Source organism: Nycticebus coucang, chromosome 3, assembly GCF_027406575.1.
Source record: "Nycticebus coucang isolate mNycCou1 chromosome 3, mNycCou1.pri, whole genome shotgun sequence".
Classification (NCBI taxonomy): Eukaryota; Metazoa; Chordata; class Mammalia; order Primates; family Lorisidae; genus Nycticebus; species Nycticebus coucang.
In genome coordinates, this window is record NC_069782.1 from 72,685,203 (window position 1) to 72,704,577 (window position 19,375).

Here is a 19,375-nt window from a genome sequence, read left to right on the forward strand (position 1 = left end):
GCGAGGCGGGGACATGCAAATGAGCCAACGGTCTCCGCAGCGCCCCGCCGCGCAGGCGCAAGCCTCCACGGAGCCCTACACCGCAGGCGCAAACCGCTCCTGCCTAGCTCTCTTGCGCAGGCGCGCTGCCGGTTTCTTCAGGGCCGACGCTCCACAGGCGAAGTATTTCCCTGCTAGAGGCGGCGACCACAGAGAGAGGTCCGGAACCGGCGACGAAAACGCCTCGGATGCGTTTTCGCAGGCCACCAGGTGGCCCTCTTGGCTTTACTTGCGTTGGCGGTCACCCTTGGTTGCCCAGGGAGCCGTCCGGGGGCGCTGAGTGAAGGCGGAGCCGTGGAAACGCCCCTGCGCTTGCGCGCATACGGCGGCCGGTAGGGTTGAGAGGGAATGCGGTGGGTGACAGCCACGAACCCCACCCTTTCCTCACGTGGCCTTGAAGACTCGGTGAGCAGCGGAGGCCACCAAGCCCCGTCACGCGCGGAGAAGGGAGTGGGTTGATCGGGTTTGTGGCTGTGGTGCAACCCATTATCCGGGACTTGATTTGGGGGAATGAAAGAATCTTACAGAAGCTGCCTGGGAACAAAATCACCCGATTCTTTGGTCTCTGCTTCCTTTTCATTCATTCGTTCAATATCTGTGTAATGAATGCTTGCTGCGTGTCGGGCCCATCCTAGACAACAGAAACAAGGAGGCTAGACGGTACAAGCAAATAAATGAACGATGTAAGGGAGCGATGGGATGGGAGACCAGGGGCTGATTTTAAACTGAGTGGTTTTTTTGTTTGTTTGTTTGTTTTTTTGACAGAGCCTTACTTTATCGCCCTCCGTGCCGTCCACTTTAGAATGCTGTGACGTCACAGCTCACAGCATCCTCCAGCTCTTGGGCTTAGGCAATTCTCTCGCCTCAGCCTCCCAAGTAGCTAGGACTACAGGTGCCTGCCACAACACCCAGCTATTTTTGTTATTGTTGTTGTTGCAGTTTGGCTGGGGCCAGGTTTGAACCCGCCACCCTAGGTATATGGGGCCGGCACCCTACCCACTGCGCCACAGGCGCCGCCCAACCTGAGTGGTTTTGAAGGGTATCCTTTGAGTAGCTGGAAAGGATAGGAATGAGGCAGGGAAGCACAGGTGGGAAAGTATACATAGAGAAAGTCCTAGTAAGGACACTGGGTTTTGTTCTGAGTTTGTTGCACAGTTTTGGGAAAGTGAGTGAGGTGGTGTTAGTGTGCTTTTAAGGCTCCTACTAGTTGCCGTGTGGAAAATGGAGTGCAGGGTGTCAAGACTGGACAAAAAGAGGTTTGTGAGGTAGTAGCTGAGGACAGAGATGATGGGTTCTGACTGAGTGATCAGTGAGAGAGCAGCCTGGAAGGGCTGATGGAAGCTCTTCAGAGGATCCAGGTGAAGGGATGGTGTTACTGAGGTTGGACAGAATGACGAAGCCCTGGCCAGGCCCCTTACTTCCTATGCAACTTCTGCAGGGTCTTCCTTCTCTGAGCTTTAGAATCCTCATGGGTTAAGTAGGCATGATGACATTCCTCTGTAATATGATAGCCCAGCCAGGTTGTATGTATTTCCTGCTGCACAGAAAAGAGCCATTACACTGAGACATCTAGAGTTGCAGTAGAGAAAGAGTTTAATATCACAGAGCACCAAGTGAGGAGATGGAAAGAATTTCTCAAATCTCTCTCCCCAAGAATATGAGAGAAAGAGTTTTAAAGGATAATTTGGCAGGCAAAGGGCTAAGTGATTGGTCTGTTCATTGGCTGAATGTGGGGTGGAGCCATAGGAGTGTAGAAATTGTCTTCTTGTGCTGAGTTATTTCTTGGGTCACAAGACCAGTTGAGTCAGTTCCTTAGTATGGGGCACTAGTCTGGGTGGATCAGCTCATCCCTGGAATGCAGGACCTGGAAGATATCTCCTCAACTAGCCTTAGGGTTCACAAGGGTGATGTTATCTATGGAGAGAGTTAAGAATCTTCATGACCATCAGCTAAATGACCAATTGATCCTGAATAGCAATTGTAGGCAAGCAAATTAAGGGACAGTGGCTGGTTATTATTGTTATTGTTATTATTATTGTTGCTGTTGAGACAGAGTCCCACCCTACACCCCTGAGCAGAGTGCAGTGGCGGCATAGCTCACTGCAACCTCAGACTGGGGCTGTGGGCATCCTGCTGCCTCAGCCTTCGGAAGCTGCTTAGATTACAGGTGCTTGCCCCAGCGCCCGGCTGGGGTTTTCCATTTTTGTCATGAGTTGGGGTCTCACTCTTGCTCAGGTGAGTCTCAAACTCCTGAGCTCAAGCAATTCTCCTTCCTCAGCCTCCCACAGTGCTGGGATTACAGGCATGAGCCACCGTGCCTGGCTATTATTATTAACTATGCCAATGCTTTTGCAGAGTTTGGGTTCCTACACAGTTCTCACCTTGCATCCCTTTCTTAATTTATAAAGCGTGGTTTCAGTAGGACTGTGACAGAGTGGCCACTCACTGTTTGCACACTTGAGTCTGAAGCATGGCCTGAGATGGGAGTAGAGTTTCTCCTATAGCACCCAAAAGTTCTTGCCCTTCAGACCTGGCCAGGAAATCCCTCCTATTCCCACCCTGAACACCCCACTGAGAGACTCTTTTGGTAGAGATGGGATCTCACTATATTGCCCATGCTGGTCTTGAACTCCTGGCCTTAAACAATCATCGTGCCTCAAGCAACCTCCCAAAGTGTTGGGATTACAAGCATGAGCCATTTGACCCTTAAAGGGAACCCTGTTCTTCTGAGGCAGAGAGGATAGGGTCTTTCTGCAAAGGATTGAGGTGTGGGGTTTGATGCCCAACCCCCACCCCGAATAAACTGGCTGAATTACCTCTTAGTAATAATGTGCTGATGAAACCACTCTTTATAAAATTAATAAAGGGCCATAGGGGCATCCTATGGGGCTGTGGAGAACTTTTGGAGAGGAAATACACACACACCAGTCATTGTTTCCTAGCATGCTTTCCTGTCATTGCTTACTACTTTGTAGTCATATACCTGATGGTCATAAAGAGTCTATGCTTTCTTCATTGCTCCCACAGATAACCCCACCCTGTGCAATGTAAGCCAATTTTTGAGCTATCTTTCAGGCCTGCATTCTGGTGGAATGGCTGACTCACCTAGACTAGTGACCCATACTGAGGAACTGACTCAGCATAGAAGACAATTTCTACACCCCTATGGCTCTTCCCTAAACCCAGCCAGTTAGCAGACCCATCTACCTAGCCCTTTGCCTACCAAACTGTTCTTTAAAAATCTTTCTTTCTCCCAAATTCTTGGAGAGACAAATTTGAGAGCTTCCTTCTATCTCCTTGCCTGGCGCCTGCAATGTTATACTCTTTCTCTGCTGTAACCCCTGCTATCTTGGTGTATTGGCTTCGTTCTAAGCAGTGGGCAATGAACTTGGTAAGGCTGTAACAGTGGTATTACTGAATTACCTTTTAGGCAATAAGGGAAAGGAACAAAGAGCTGATGTTTACTGAACTTCTACTCTGTGCCAAATTCTATTCTAAGGGCTTTATAGTTGGTTGAATTTTCACTACTGTTCTGTGTTTATCCCCATTTCCCACATGTGAGAATTGAAGAACAGTGGAAGGCCTGGGATTTGACTTTTGCCAGCTAAGTAGGGAGCCAGTCCTCCCCCAGGGAAGTGTGCAGTTCAGTGCATGGTGAGTGTATGCAGGGACACAGATGGAGTGCTCACATCCTGTGCCACCTCCCACAAATAGAAGTGTGCGTCAGAGTACCCTGTTTTCCATATGGCCCAAATTTACTATGGGACTATAAATTTTTTATTATTTTTAATTTTTAAATTTTGTTAGAGACAGGGTATCACCATCTTATAGCCCAGGCTGGAGTGCAACGACTATTCCCAGGTGCAGTCATTACATACTGCAGCCTCAAACTTCTGGGCTCAAGTGATCCTCCTACCTCAGCCTCCCAGATCCCAAAAATCTGGGATTATTGCCAGATCTTTGTACCACTGTTCTGGTGCCATAGGACACTCCAGCACACTTTTATGTGACATGTGATTCTAGAATGGATCCAGGACCAGTGGGAAAAAACCACGTTTTAAAGGACAGCATTTTTTTTTTTTTTTTTGAGACAGAATCTCCCTTTGTTGCCAGCATCATAGCTCACAGGAACCTCGAACTCTTAGGCTCAAGCAGTCCTCTTTTTTTAATTTATTGAGACAGAGTCTCACCTTTGGTAGAGTGCCATGGTGTCATAGCTCACAGCAGCTTCAAGCTCTTGGGCTCAAGCGATTCTCTTGCCTAAGCCTCCCGAGTAGCTGGGACTACAGATGCCTGCCACAATGCCTGGCTATTTTTTGTTGTTGTTGTTTGTTTGTTTAGCAGGCCCAGGCCAGGTTTGAACCAACCAGCCCCGGAGCATGTGGCCAGCACCGTAACCACTGAACTAGAGGCGCCCAACCTCAAGCAATCCTCATCTCAGCCTCCCAAGTAGCTGGGACTGGAGGTGCCTGTCACCACACCCCACTATTTTTTAGAGACAGGGTCTCACTCTTGCTGGCACTGGTCTTGAACTCCTGAGCTGAGGCAGTCCACCTGCCTCAGCCTCCCTGAGTGCTAGGATTATAGGCATGAGCCACCATGCCTAGCCTAAAGGACAGTAATTATTGAGACAAATGAGAGAGTTGATCATAGACCATATATTAGAAAATAGTATTGTCTCAGTGTTAAATTTCATTCATGTTGTGGTTGTGTAAGAGAATGTCCTTTTCATGGGAGATTCATGATGATGTCTTTACACCATACTCAAACTCTTGCATGCATACATACATACTCACCCATTGATAAATTTAGCCAACTGTTAACAGTTGATGGGCTGGGGACGCCTGTAATCCTAGCACTCTGGGAAGCCAAGGCGAGTGGATTGCTTGAGTCACAAGTTTGAGACCAACCTAAGCAAAAGCAAGACCCCGTCTCTACTAAAAATAGACTGAGGCAAGAGGATCACTTAAGCCCAAGAGTTGGAGGTTGCTGTGAGCTATGACCCCAGGGCACTCTACCCAGGGTAACAGCTTGAGACTCCATCTCAGTGGGTAGGGCGCCGACCCCATATGCCGAGGGTGATGGGTTCAAACCCGGCCTCGGCCAAACTGCAACAAAAAAAATAGCTGGGCGGGCGGCGCCTGTGGCTCAGTTGGTGGGGCGCCGGCCCCATATACCGAGGGTGGCGGGTTCAAACCCGGCCCCGGCCAAACTGCAACCAAAAAATAGCCGGGCGTTGTGGCGGGCGCCTGTAGTCCCAGCTACTCGGGAGGCTGAGGCAAGAGAATCGCTGAGGCCCAGGAGTTGGAGGTTGCTGTGAGCTGTGTGAGGCCACGGCACTCTACCGAGGGCCATAAAGTGAGACTCTGTCTCTACAAAAAAAAAAAAAAATAGCTGGGCATTGTGGTGGGCGCCTATAGTCCCAGCTACTTGGGAAGCTGAGGCAAGAGAATTGCCTAAACTCAGGAGTTGGAGGTTGCTATGAGCTGTGATTCTACAGCACTCTACCAAGGGTGACAAAGTGAGACTCTGTCTCTACAAAAAAAAAAAAAAAAAGTGTTGATGATACTAGGTAAAGGGTATACCAGTGTTCTTGAAAGATTACCATGTGTTTAAAAAGTGATATATTTTTAGGGAGGCTCAGTAACTTGTACTTGTAATCCCAGCTACTCAAGAGGCAGAGTAGGAGGATCACTTGAGGCCAAGAGTTCTAGTCTAGTTAGAGCCTGTCTCAAAAAAAAAAAAAAAAAACATGCTGGCACAGTGCTCAAGCTTGTAATCCTACCACTCTGGGAGCTCAAGGTGGGAGGATCTTTTGAGCTCAGGATTTTGAAAAAAATAAATATTTTATTCTTGAGACAGTCTTATTCTATTGCCTAGGCTAGAGTGCTGTGCCATCAGCATAGGTCACAGCAACCTCAAAGTCCTAGATTCAAGCAGTCCTTCTGCTTCAGTCTCTTGAGTAGCTGGGATTAGAGACACCCGTTAATATGCCCAGCTAATTTTTCTGTTTTTCTGGTCTGGAACTCCTGAGTTCAAGTAATCTTCCCATCTCTGCATCCCAGAGTGCTGGGCTGGGATTATAGACGTGAGCCACTGAGCCCAGCCTGTCTGCCCACTCTTTTTTTTTTTTGAGACAGAGCCTCAAGCTGTCGCCCTGGGTAGAGTGCCATGGCATCACAGCTCACAGCAACCTCCAACTCCTGGGCTCAAGCAATTCTCTTGCCTCCGCCTCCCAAGTAGCTGGGAGTATAGGCGCTTGCCACAACGCCCAGCTATTTTTTGGTTACAACCGTCATTGTTGTTTGCAGGCCCAGGCTGGATTCGAACCCGCTAGCTCAAGTGTATATGGCTGGTGCCTTAGCCTCTTGAGCCACAGCACCAGCCAGTCTGCCCACTCTTGATGAAGCTTTCTTCTTGCCCTAACTTCTCAGCTCAGGTGTGTCTGTCAGCTGCACATCGACATCTCTGCAGGAGAAGATGGCCTTCAAGTGCATCACTCAGGAGACCTTTGATGCAGCTGTGCAGGAGAACATTGAGGAGTTTTCAATGGGGCCAGAAGAGGCAGTGAAAGAAGCCGTGGAGCAGTTTGAATCACAAGGTAGGGTGGTATGACTGTTACCAGCCATCCCTGTCTCTCAGATGCAAGAGTGAGGGGTCCCTCCCTGCCCAGTGGGGCCTGCCTCAGCCCCATCATGCCTGGCATGGTAACCTCATGCCTACTGAGCCTCATACCCTCCCCACTCTGCCCCATCTCATGCCCAGCCTTTCCTTTCCATCACCTCACCCAGGTATGTATGGGACTGGGTCCTTACTATTGGTCTCATTTTAATTGTGCTCTCCTTGGAGAACCTTTCCCTGAATCTGGGCTCAGAAGCAGGGCCACCTGCCTCCCTGCCCTACCTGCACCCCAGCTTAAGCTTACAGAGGCAAAAGAGGGTATCAGTCGCCAGCCTGTGGAAACAGGTGGCATCCCTAGACCAGACTGTGGAGGAGAGTGGTCATGAGGGGACTGTTTGCAATGGTGTATACAGGATTAGGGACCCCTGCCAGCCATAGCAAAGAGTAGAAACTCTGGGAAAGGAGTCATTTTGCAGCTGCCAGACTGTCAAGTAGAGACAAGGAGCAGGGAACAGAACCCCGATCCCTAATCTTGAGTTCAGATCCCCACTGAAAAGCTCAATAGCCAGAGGGCAAGGGACCCAGGGGTCCAGCCCCAAAAGTCAGGGCCTAGCCTCCCGAGCACAGAATGGATTATAGACCATTCTCTGCACAGGGCCTACTAGGGTTGACTAGAAGTGTCTAGCGTAGTAGGGGCCTCCCATGAGGGTCCCAGCAGGGGCAAGAATGCAGCCAGGGCCAAGAGGTATAAAGCCCCAAGGGAGAAAGCTGCAGGGTCCCCTCCCCTCTCTCAGCCCATCAAGCTGAACATCCTCCTCACTGTACAGACATAGCATATGATAATGCAGCTTTGCTTGGTGATGGCCTCACTAGCACTCTACTCTCCCGGTTGTCCTGGAGCCCAGAGGCAAAAGCACCACCCACCCTGTGTGGATATAGCTGCTGGGCCTGCCATTGGGCATAGGAAGGAGTAGGGTAGGTTGCAAAGCTGGGAAGATCCTCGAAAGGCATTTAGAGTGGGGCCCAGGCACAGTACTACATACCTGTAATCCTAGCACTCTGGGAGGCCAACGCAAGAGGATTGCTTGAGGCCAGGAGTTTGAGACCAGCCTGAGCAAGAGCAGGGTGGTACACACCTAACTACTCAGGAGACTGAGGCACAAGGATCACTTGAGCCCCAGGTTGAAGGTTGCAGTGAACTATGATGATGCCATTGCCATTGCACTCTAACCCCAGAAGCAGAGCAAGACTCTATCAAAAATACACAACCAGGAGGCGGCGCCTGTGGCTCAGTCAGTAAGGCGCCGGCCCCATATACTGAGGGTGACGGGTTCAAACCCAGCCCCGGCCAAACTGCAACCAAAAAATAGCCGGGCGTTGTGGTGGGCGCCTGTAGTCCCAGCTACTTGGGAGGCTGAGGCAAGAGAATCGCTTAAGCCCAGGAGTTGGAGGTTGCTGTGAGCTGTGTGAGGCCACGGCACTCTACCAAGGGCCATAAAGTGAAACTCTGTCTCTACAAAAAAAAAAAAAAATACACAACCAGGGTGGTGCCTGTGGCTCAGTGAGTAGGGCACCGGCCCCATATACTGAGGGTGGCGGGTTCAAACCTGGCCCCGGCCAAACTGCAACAAAAAAATAGCCAGGCGTTGTAGTGGGCGCCTGTAGTCCCAGCTACTCAGGAGGCTGAGGCAAGAGAATCACCTAAGCCCAGGAGTTGGAGGTTGCTGGGATCTGTTTGATGCCATGGCACTCTACCAAGGGCAGCAAAAGTGAAACGCTGTCTCAAAAGAAAAAAAAGTACACAACCAAAAAAAGGCTTTTGGAATGGGCTGTTCCCAGCAGAAAAGGGACATGAGTTTTGACTTCAGCAAGCCCACGGGATAACAACTTGTTGCTTATTTTGTGACTACCCCCCACCCTCCCCACAGGGGTTGATCTGAGCAACATTGTAAAGATGGTGCCTAAAGTCTCTGCAGATGGTCTCCAGGAGCCCACACACAACATCCTGCAGGTAGGAATGGGCAGCCCATGAGTCCCTGTGTCATTGCTTAACAGTCTGTTTGGGGATACCTCTTTCCTATTTCCCAACTGGCAGAACCCAGGCTTTGAAGGTTTGAGGATTGCCCAGTGTACCTAGGCAAGCTTGAGTTAGCAGCCAGGTCTCCCTTGAGTCCACATCTGAGAGCAACACACCGTTGGGGGGCAGGGAGTGGGGCACACCACGCTCCATGTGTGGCACACATTCTGAGATCAGAGTGGACGGCACACTCTTGGTTGTCCTTGGTGCTGGGAGCCTGGGGTTGAGGGCACTGTAGAGAAGCTTCTTGGGCCTCCCAGAGAGAGAAAGTGGGATTATAATAAGGCTGTCACTTATTGAGGGCTGTTTAATTAATATTAAACTCACCTGACTTAGTGATGGGGCAAGGGAAGCTGGGAGCTAGCAGTCATCTCTCTAGTGACCCAAACAAGGAAGGTAAATCTCATGGAAATTCAAGGCTTTCCGTAAGGTCATTCATCAAACTTGATAATACTACTGTAGGCTCTAGTGCTTATTGAGAACTGACTGTGGGCCCAGTTCTGTGTAGGGCACTTTCTTCCTACTATCTCATTTATTCTCACAAACAGCACCTTGCGAGATTAAGATTATGAAACTGACATTCTAAGAGAAAAAAATGACTCACCTGGAAGTATAGTGATAGAAGAGGAAGTTGAGGAGACAAGTGTAAACGCATCTCTGCCTAGGGCAAGGAATTTACTTCTGTCTGCCTCAGTGTCTTGTCATCCCCTGCCTTGAAGAGGTCTTATGAAAATTGCCTCATTATGATTGTTTTCTTTGTTTTGGGGGTGGTTTTTTTTTTGTTTGTTTAGTTTGATTTGCATTTTTTGCTTTTATTTGCTAGTAAGAATGAATGGGGTTTTTTTTTTAATTGTTTTTTTTTTTTTTTTTTTTTTTTTTTTGCAGTTTTTGGCCAGGGCTGGGCTTGAACCTGCCACCTCCAGCATATGGAGCCAGCGCCCTACTCCTTTGAGCCACAGGCGCTGCCAGAATGAATATATTTTAAAATGAATTTGTCTTCTGGCTCCTTTTGTATTGGGCTATTTCTATTGATTTGTAGATGAACTTTATATAAAAGGTTTCAATAGTCTTAACACTAATTGCTTATGTACTTAAGCATTATGCTAAATTCTTTTTTTTTTTTTTGAGACAGAGTCTCATTTTATCACCGTCGGTAGAGTGCTGTAGCATCACATCTCACAGCAACCTCCAACTCCTGGGTTTAGGCCATTCTCTTGCCTCAGCCTCCCAAATAGCTGGGACTACAGGCACCTACCACAATGTCTGGCTATTTTTTTTTTTTCTGTTGCAGTTTGGCCGGGGCTGGGTTTGAACCCACCATCCTTGGTATATGGGTCGGTGCCCTACTCACTGAGCCACAGGCGCCGCCCTTTTTTTTTTTTTTTTTGAAACAGAGTCTCACCATGTCACCCTCAGTAGAGTGCTGTGGCGTCACAGCTCACAGCAACCTCAAACTCTTGGGCTCAAGTGATTCTCTTGCCTAAGCCTCCCAAGTAGGTGGGACTACAGGCTCCCGCTACAACATCCGGCTATTTTTTTGTTGTTGCAGTTGTCATTGTTGTTTAGCTGGCCTGGGCCGGGTTCAAACCTGCCAGCCTCAGTGTATGTGGCCAGTGCCCTACCCACTGAGCTATGAGCGCCACCCAATTTTCTGATTTTTTGATAGTAGCCATCTTAATGGTTGTGAGATAGTATCTTGCTATTACATTTCTCTAATGACTAGTGGCCGTTTGTATGTCTTCTTTGGAGAAATGTCTATTCAAGTCATGTGCTCTGGTGTTAACTTGTTTTTTAATATTCTGTTACATCATAACACATGTTCAGTTAAGTCCACAAATTTGAGCTCAGTGAGGGTTGGCCAACTGACACTTTTGTTTTTCCTGGCAGTCTATGCCAAATCAAAGTCCTTTGAGTTGATGCCTTGTGCAGAACTGCCCTTACTAGGACTAAATGCAAGTGATTTCATAAGCTACAGGTGGGCATATTCATCTTTGGCTCATGCCAAGGCATGTCCTGATGTCATGTAGTTAAATGGCAGGGAAATTTAGTTCAAATTGTTTTCTCTCTTTATTTCTTCCCCACAGTTTTGGGTTGAATGTAGGTAAATCAGCTCTCTCTATAGCGTGGTTTCCTTTAGGAGATATCCATGATAAGCAGTATAGTGAAGGTGGCTTTCTCTTTCCCTGGAGAACTAACTGTTAGCGGCTTTGCCAGTTAGTTTCAGCTGCATAAGAACCCAAAACAGCAGCCATTTTATTGTTTCTTATGATTCTGCCTGGTTGACTGGGCTCAACTGAATGGTTCTTCTGTTGGTCTATCTTAGGGCCTCTTGATAGCAGCTAGGGCTGGACTATTTAATGTCTGCACTTGTGTATGCAGCTCCTTGGCAGGGACACTGAGATGTCTGGGTCTCTCTCTCTCTCTCTGTGGCCTCTGAAGTTCAAGCCTCCTAAAAGCACAGGTGTGCAAGTTTCCAGGGATGGAACTGGACCCACATCACTTCTACCACAGGCCCAGATCCCAGCGGAGGGAAGCCCCCAGGGGTGCAGATGCTGTTGCTAAAGCATCACTGAGGTTTCTCTGGTGTCTCCCAGGTCCTGGACGACCTTCAGAAGTCTGTGGCCTGCTTGCACCCCGAGGAAGTATCAGCACACCTCATCCGCTTCTGTGACCAGTGCAAGCAGGACAAGGCCTGCCGCTTCCTGGCAGCCCGGAAGGGTGCCTATCCCATCATTTTCTCTGCCTGGAAGCTTGCCACTGCAGATAACCAGGGCCTTCTGCTCCAGGCTCTTAATGCTCTGTCGGCACTGACTGAAGGCCATCCAGACCTCCTGGACACCCAGGGCCTGCAGTTGCTAGTAGCTACGCTAGCCCAGAACACCAGTGCAGCTGATTTGACCTGCTCTGGGATCCGTTGTGTGCGTCACGCCTGCCTAAAACATGAACAGAATCGGCAGGGCCTGGTAAAGGCTGGTGTGCTGCCCCTTCTGACTAGCGCCATCACCCAGCACAGCCACCATGCTGACGTGGTCAGGGAGGCCTGCTGGGCCTTGCGCATCATGACCTTTGATGATGACATCCGTGTGCCCTTTGGCCATGCCCACGACCATGCCAAGATGATTGTACAGGAGAACAGAGGCTTGAAGGTGATCATCGAGGCTGCCAAAGGTAAGAGCTGGGGCCAATGTGAGCCACTGAAAATAAAGTGGGCAGACAAGCTGTGACTAGTGTAAGTCAGGATTTAGGACTGCTTCAGGTATAGCTGGCTCCAGGCTTCACTTGCAATCCCACCACATGGCAACCCTATTGGAAGTGTCATCATGCTCTCTACTGGCTCCAGGAGAGTTCCAGGCCAGCACTCATTGGCCAGGAACATCTCCCATTTCCATGTCTGGAGCTGTTTGGTCTCCAACCACACAAACTGAGAGTGGGTAAGTGGAGTTTCCCAAAAGGAAATAAGAGGAATAGGGGAGTCTGGCTGGCACTTACTGAGTTAGTCTCCAATGGAAGTTTACACTTTTGATTACATTCAGCTACAAATTCTTGTGCACATACATGTGCCTGGCTCTAGGATAACTACCATAAGCCATCCAAGGGGGGGTCTAACCCTGACCCGCAGTCCCTAAAGCCTCTGTGCCCACCCCTACCCCATTCACCTACCCACCAGAAAAGGCCTGAGTTCTAGGACACAGAAGGTACTAGAAGAATGAGTTCCCCTTCCCTTCCTTACCTGTGGCTCTGGCTCTATGGCTAGGCATCACAGGCCTGTGTGTGTGATGCCAGCTCTGTCTGCCAGAGAAGTGGGACTGCCTCATTCTCCCCTCCACACCTCCAAAGAAGCTGAAAATTGGGGCCAAACCCTCTGAAAAGTTGGGCTACTTTTCTGGGAGGTAGTTTGCATCTTTCTTATTTATAAGCATTCCTATGAATTAAGGTTTCACCAGAGAGACAGGTATGTATATATGAAGAAATTTGTTTGGTTTTGTTGTTTTGGGTTTTTTTTTTTTTTTAAACAGAGTCTCACTCTGTCTCCTAGACTGAAGTACAGTGGCATGTTCATAGCTCAGTGTAACCTCCAATTCCTGCATTTAATGATCCTCCCACCTCAGCTTCCCAAGTAGCTGGGGTTACAGACATGCGCCACCCTACCCAAATAATATTTTTTATTTTCTGGAGAGGTGGAAGTGCAACCATCAGTTGGTCTGACATTTATTGGGGGCATGATGGAAGAGGGAGCTGGGAGTGGGGCACATTGTCCAGTCTTTCCCAGAAGCCAGCAGGGGCACTGCAGGCCCAGGCAGTGTTCTCAGTGGTCCATGGGGGCCTTTCTGGTGCAAGGGCAGAAGAGCCAGACTACATCAATAGAGCAGGATCCTCGTCAAACCCAAGGGTGCTGGGCTGGTTCTCTCCTCTCTTCCTACTCACAGGGTCCCTTTCACCATTGACTGTGTACTTCCTTCCTCCCCACAGCATTCCCTGACAATCCTGGAGTCCTCAGTGAGCTCTGCAGCACCCTGTCCCGCCTGGCTGTTCGCAATGAGTTCTGCCAGGAGATCGTTGACCTCGGGGGCCTGAGTGTCCTGGTGTCCCTATTGGTCAACTTTAGTGACCACCAGGTGGGAGCCCAGAGCCATTTCTGGGTGCATATCCCCCCTGGCCCCTTGAACTCTGCCCCTCTGGGTCCCAGCCAGCAGGACAAGCCACAGTCTGAACAAGCTAGCCCTATCAAGCCCAGAACCAAAGTATAGTTTTCTTCTCACTGACCTATGGGTAAGAACCAAAGTTTGGGAGGAAAACAAACCCACCCACCCTGCTTTAATGTCTTTTTTGCACCAGGAGTGGGAGGGACAGGGTAGTGGCCAGCACTGGGCCCTGACCCTGGCACATGATACTTGGGTGAGGCCCTACCCACTGGTCTTAATTTCCCCATCTGCAAAGGGCGGGGGTCCTCTACTCATCACTCCTTTTAGCAGCCACTTATCAACCCCCTCTTTGTATGCCCTGCCCAGGGCAGAGAGCAACCAACACTTACTTGTTCAGGTGTGGCTGTAGGAAAGGTCCCCCAGGGGCACCATGGCCTTCTGCCCCGACTCCCAGCCATTGACATCAGCTAGGGTTCTGTGCAGGTGGCAGGGAACTGAATGGGAACTGACTTCAGCAAATGAGGGAATGCCTTTTACTTGTAGTCCTGGACAGTCAGGTGATTTGGGCCTCAGTTTCCTTTCTCTCTCTGCTTGCCCCAAGTGGGGTGGTCAGCAGTTCCAGCAGCATCTTCTTGGCTATCCTCAGCACAGACTCTGAGTCTGCAGCCATGGCCAGGGGGCCCTGGGCTCTAATGCTGGGCTGAGTCACATGTCCTCTCTGTCCCTAAATGAGTTGGGGATCAGGTAGCCCAAATGGCACACCCTGGACACAGGCAGCCTGAACCACATGTCTCTATCTCTCCTTTCTCTATGCAATGGTAGCAACCCTGTAGTCATGCCTCGCCTGTGGCTCAAATAGCACAGTAGCCCCAGGTCTTTACTCTGAACTCCCCCATCACAGTCCAGCAACCATCACATCTGTGCCTGGCATAATGCAGGAGAGGGGTGCTGAATGGGAGCAACCATGCCTTGCCTTCATGCAGGACCTTGTGAAGCAAGTACTGAGTGCCCTGCGTGCCATTGCAGGCAACGATGACGTGAAGGATGCCATCGTACATGCTGGCGGGACAGAGTCCATCATAGCCACCATGACCCAGCACCTGGCCAACCCCCAGGTACCCACCTCAGGGGCCACACAGGGTGGAAGATGGCTGGAGTCCAGGGTCAGTGTCCATGTATGTGTGAAGCTTCTTTTGTCAGGGCCAGGGCCTGGGTGAGATGCCCATGTGCTGGCTCTCAGATGCTGACCCTGTGTGTGCATGACTCTGCATGACCTGGAGTTATAACCAGAACCCAACAAAGATCTGGCCAGGACTAGTGTCCTCAACAGCCCTAAGAGCTCAGTCAATGTTTCGGTCACTCAGCTCTCATACTATTATTACACATGAAGTCACAGGGCACTCATTGGGATGGTGGCCACCATGGGCTGACAGGATGCAGGGGTCTGTTCTGCATCTTAGCTATCCTGTGACTGACCCCCCAGGTGTGTGAACAGAGCTGCGCGGTTCTGTGTGTCCTGGCCCTGCGCAAGCCAGAGAACAGCCGGGTCATCATGGAGGGCGGTGGGGCCCTGGCAGCCCTGCGGGCCATGAAGGCACACCCACAGGAGGCTGGCGTACAGGTGGGCAGGGGACGGGTTGGGGGAAAAGGGGGCATCCGGGCAGGGGGTGGGGCACAGGCTCTCCATATCCCTTTCCCTACCAAAGCCTATGCCTCATGGGGTCTCCTTCCTTCCCATCTTCCAAACTGTCCTGAGTGCTGCCTAAGTCTGTCTCCTTTTCTTTTTTTTTTTTTTTTTTTTTTGTAGAGACCGAGTTTCACTTTATTGCCCTTGGTAGAGTGCCGTGGCGTCACACAGCTCACAGCAACCTCCATCTCCTGGGCTTAGGTGATTCTCCTGCCTCAGCCTCCCGAGTAGGTGGGACTACAGGCGCCCGCCACAATGCCCGGCTATTTTTTTGTTGCAGTTTGGCTGGGGCTGGGTTTGAACCCGCCACCCTCGGCATATGGGGTCAGTGCCCTGCTCACTGAGCCACAGGCGCCGCCCGTCTGTCTCCTTTTCAGTTCCTTTGCTCTTTCTCTGCTTAATCTTCTCTTCTTTTTTTTTTTTTTTTTTTTTTTTTGTAGAGACAGAGTCTCACTGTACTGCCCTAGGGTAGAGTGCCGTGGCGTCACATGGCTCACAGCAACCTCTAACTCTTGGGCTTACACGATTCTCTTGCCTCAGCCTCCCGAGCAGCTGGGACTACAGGCGCCTGCCACAACGCCCGGCTATTTTTTTGTTGCAGTTTGGCCGGGGCTGGGTTTGAACCCACCACCCTCGGCATATGGGGCCAGCGCCCTACTCACTGAGCCACAGGAGCCGCCCTAATCTTCTCTTTTAACTGTTCTCTTTTAACTGCTAGCCTGAGTTCTGGGCATGGGACATACTATCCATGCCTCACTGGCTGTATGTGCACCACCTGAACTCTGACCCTTCCTGCAGACCTCAGGAAGCCTTTTCTCTTGTTAGTCCTCACTGTCAGACACCATTTCCTTGACAGGCCTATCACCTTGTCTGCTGCCCTGCCCCTGGCCAGCACCTCCTCTCATTGGCTCTCCCACCGATGGCAGGAGCCATGTTGGGAGGCTTCAAAGTAGCATTCTGCACCCACCCCCAAAAGAGGCACAGGGTACAGATGTCTACCCAGTGAAAAACCTATTGACAAATGGACTCTGTGCACAGTACCCTCTTCCCATGACCTGCCTGCCCCCACCCCTCAGCTTTGTGCTAACCTTAGGTGACCTAGGGTTGCCACTTGCCAACTTGGAGGCTGAGAATTCAACACTTGTGGGATCAGCCCCCAATGCTGCCCAGCCTGTTTCCTCACCTGGGAGATGAGGTCTTTAGGCCTGCCTCCCAGAGCTCCCTATCTCTGGCACCATATAAGCACTGCTGAATGTCAAACACATCCTTGTCCCCATGTTATAATAAGGACCCTGAGATCAGAATGGACTCCCCCGCCCGGCCAAGGCCCTACCTGCTAATTCACTGCTGCTTTCTCTTCCAGAAACAGGCCTGCATGCTGATCCGCAACCTGGTGGCTCGCAGCCAGGCCTTCTCACAGCCTATCCTAGAGCTGGGGGCTGAGGTACTCATCACACAGGCTCGAGCAGCCCACCGTGACTGCGAGGATGTGGCCAAGGCTGCCTTGCGGGACCTGGGCTGCCATGTTGAACTCCAAGAGCTGTGGACAGGCCAGAAAGGCAACTTGGCACTATAACCCCAGACCCAGTCTGGATTGTGACTGGGTAAGTCATTTGACTCAAGAATGGGAGAGATCCATGTCCTGCTACTCTCCCCCATCAGGTCTGTCCTCCCTACACCCCCACAGCAAGAGGTGTTTTCTAACAGGCCCTAGGGAATGGGAATACTGGGGAGTTATAAGGCAGAAAGCGATCCCTGGGTCCTGGTTTCCCCCAGGTTCAGGCCTCTCCTCACCAGCTGGCAGCATTGACATCATTGTCCTGCCCTTCCTCTCCCACCCAAGTCCCCTTCCTACCATGAGAGGAGAAGGGCATATCCCAAAGCCCACTGTCCTATCTAAAATTTGGAAGCTACTATGGGCCATTCTCAGAACAGGGCAGGCCATCTTAGAAGAGTTGGGACCCCTGGTGCCTGCTCCTACAAGTTCAGGCTTCTGCTTCTCATTTTTCTCACCCATAAAATGGATCTCAGATACCTTGCTTAGCTGGCTAAGGGTCAGGGAACATGGCTTGTTCATCTCCAGGTCCCAGGCCAGCTGTGGTGCCTGATAATAAAAGATTATTGGATGAACATTGAAAGGGTCTCTTCCATGGCTTAGCTGGGTATCAAGGGCTACAGCCAGGGGCCTCAGAGAATTGGAAAGGATGGACATATGGGAAGGCCATGGGGTCACTGAGGATAGCAAATAAGTTTTGGGAACAGCCTGGGATATTTGATCTGCTGTCGTCCTCAGAGAAACATGCTGCTGAGGGCATGGTTAGGGGTCACTGTTTCTGAGGGTACATTCCTTTGGAGGGCCAAAAAGCTCAGCATCTAGTCTCCACTCAACTCTGTAGCCTTGAGCAAGTGGCTTAACCTCTCTAGCCTCAATTTGATTCTTCTAAAATGGGGAGTGGGGCAATAACAGATCCCTCTCTGAGAGGTGACAGAGATAGGGTGGGCACATCAGGGTATTGTCTGAGCCCCACCACAGGCTGTAGCTGTGGTAGCCTACCTCCCCTCTCTGAGCCTTATTTTCCTACTTGTATGATGCAGACCATCATCACTACACTCCTGCCCACCAGACCCCTCAAGTGTTCTGGAGGTCCCCAAGCAGCTGTGGCACTACAGACCCTGGCTTTTCTGCTCTGAGGTTATACTCAGAAATCATACCATGGTTACCAGGTTGCTGGTACACCCTGTGTGGCCCAGTTGGGTGGGGTAGGAGAGCCTCAGGACTCCTGGTGGTACCCAAACCTCAGAGGCCTCTCCTTTCTTGGACCTTCTCCATTGCTTATCACATGCTTCCACAAACTCTAGAGGGCCTGAGCTTAGTCCTTGACCTTGGCAAAAGCCCTTTCCCAGAAGGCTCGTGGTTTCTGTGGAAATTGACTGATGCAAATAGCTGGGCCAGGGAGCCCTAGTTTCATCTCCTTATAGTGTCTCTATCTTCCCCACCCCCAGTGGGGAGGGGCCTGCCAATTCAGCCAGGCCAATGGGAACCTCTGACCCAGTCACTGAGGACTCCCTAGGATGTGGGAGAAGGATCTCAAGCTTCCCCCAGATTACCCTGGGTTGACTTCTGGGTCAGCCACATGTGTATGACCTTTGACAGCTCCATGACCTTGCGTAGTCCTCAGGCATTGCTTCATCTGTTATATAGCTGTGTGTGCTATTAGCAGCCCTGTTATTCCTGCCCCAGCCTTGACTCAATCTGCTCATGGCTCCCTATTGCTCTCCACATAAAACCAAACTATAGGCTTGGAGCCTGTAACTCAGTGGTTAGGGTGTTGGTCATGTACACCGGAGCTGGCAGGTTCAAACCCTAGCCCGAGCCTGCTAAATAATAGCAACAACAGTAAAAAAATAGCCAGGCATGGTGGGCACCTATAGTCCCAGCTACTTGGAAGACTGAGGCAAGAGAATCACTGAAGCCTAAGAGTTTGAGGTTGCTGTGAGCTGTGATGTCATGGCACTCAACCAAGGACTACATAATGAGACTCTGTCTCAAAAAAACAATGATGTGATGGTACATTTCAAAACTATTAAGAAATGAGTACAATTGTGAAGGATGTGTTACTTAGTTCAATGTAAACATTTCACATTGTATATCGAAGCAATACCCTGAACCCCATAAATGCATCAATGTACAAAGTTATAATTTAATAAAAAAGTAATTAAAAAAACAAACAAACAAACAAACTATACTTCATGCCTCATGGGCCCAGCATGGCCAGGAGCCTACCTTGCACTCTCATCTCTCCACTGCTTCTCACTCACCGTTCTAGCCACACTGGCCTCCTCATCCCACAGCCTTTGCACAAATATGCTCTCTGCCTAGAGTACCTGTTCCTCGCCCTGCCCATGGCTGGTTCCTCCCAGCACCAGGTGTTAGCTCAGACGTTACTTCCAAAGGGAGACACCCATCATACCATCTAATGCAATGCACTGTCTCTAACCCCTGACTCCATCTGAGGTCACTTCATTTGTGTACTCTGCTGTTCATGGCCCTCACCACCTGCAAGCTCTTGAGGGCAGCTTTCTGTCCCCTTGCTGTGCTCTGGCTTCCCATAAACGTTTTTGAATGTACACCTGAATAAGCTGAACAGCACGCAGTGTTTTTGGAGGGAAGGCCTCTGTCAGGCAGCCCAACATCCTCCTTGGGCTCTTGACCAACTGCAGGCTTTTTTAGGAAGGAGTGGCTCTACTTTATCTGTCCTTCCCACCTTGGCCTGAGGAAATGGAAGTCCTCAGTGGGTGCAGCTCTGT

General features: G+C 50.3%; 1 protein-coding gene across 5 annotated transcripts; it reads left to right on the forward strand.

The window, feature by feature from the left end:
- The first annotated feature begins 34 nt into the window (after nt 1–34).
- Nucleotides 35–18,787, forward strand: ARMC6 (armadillo repeat containing 6). Of its 5 annotated transcripts, XM_053582907.1 has the most exons (9): nt 44–444; nt 3,602–3,693; nt 6,474–6,640; nt 8,589–8,671; nt 11,332–11,905; nt 13,208–13,353; nt 14,364–14,495; nt 14,864–15,001; nt 16,431–18,787. In XM_053582907.1, the coding sequence occupies exons 3-9, from the start codon at nt 6,520–6,522 to the stop codon at nt 16,641–16,643; spliced, it is 1,407 nt and encodes a 468-aa protein (XP_053438882.1). In that variant the 5' UTR covers nt 44–444; nt 3,602–3,693; nt 6,474–6,519; the 3' UTR covers nt 16,644–18,787. The 5 variants fall into 5 exon arrangements, with proteins under 5 accessions (XP_053438878.1, XP_053438882.1, XP_053438880.1 ...); XM_053582903.1 differs by lacking the exon at nt 3,602–3,693 and having other exon boundaries at nt 35–392; XM_053582905.1 differs by lacking the exon at nt 3,602–3,693 and having other exon boundaries at nt 44–722.
- The last annotated feature ends 588 nt before the right edge of the window (nt 18,788–19,375 follow it).

Excerpts from the sequence above, each read along its gene's own strand:
- ARMC6 (XM_053582903.1), top strand. Across the intron at positions 6,641-8,588 it reads GGAGCAGTTTGAATCACAAG|GGGTTGATCTGAGCAACATT; the intron begins GTAGGGTGGTAT and ends CCCTCCCCACAG. Across the intron at positions 8,672-11,331 it reads CCACACACAACATCCTGCAG|GTCCTGGACGACCTTCAGAA; the intron begins GTAGGAATGGGC and ends GGTGTCTCCCAG.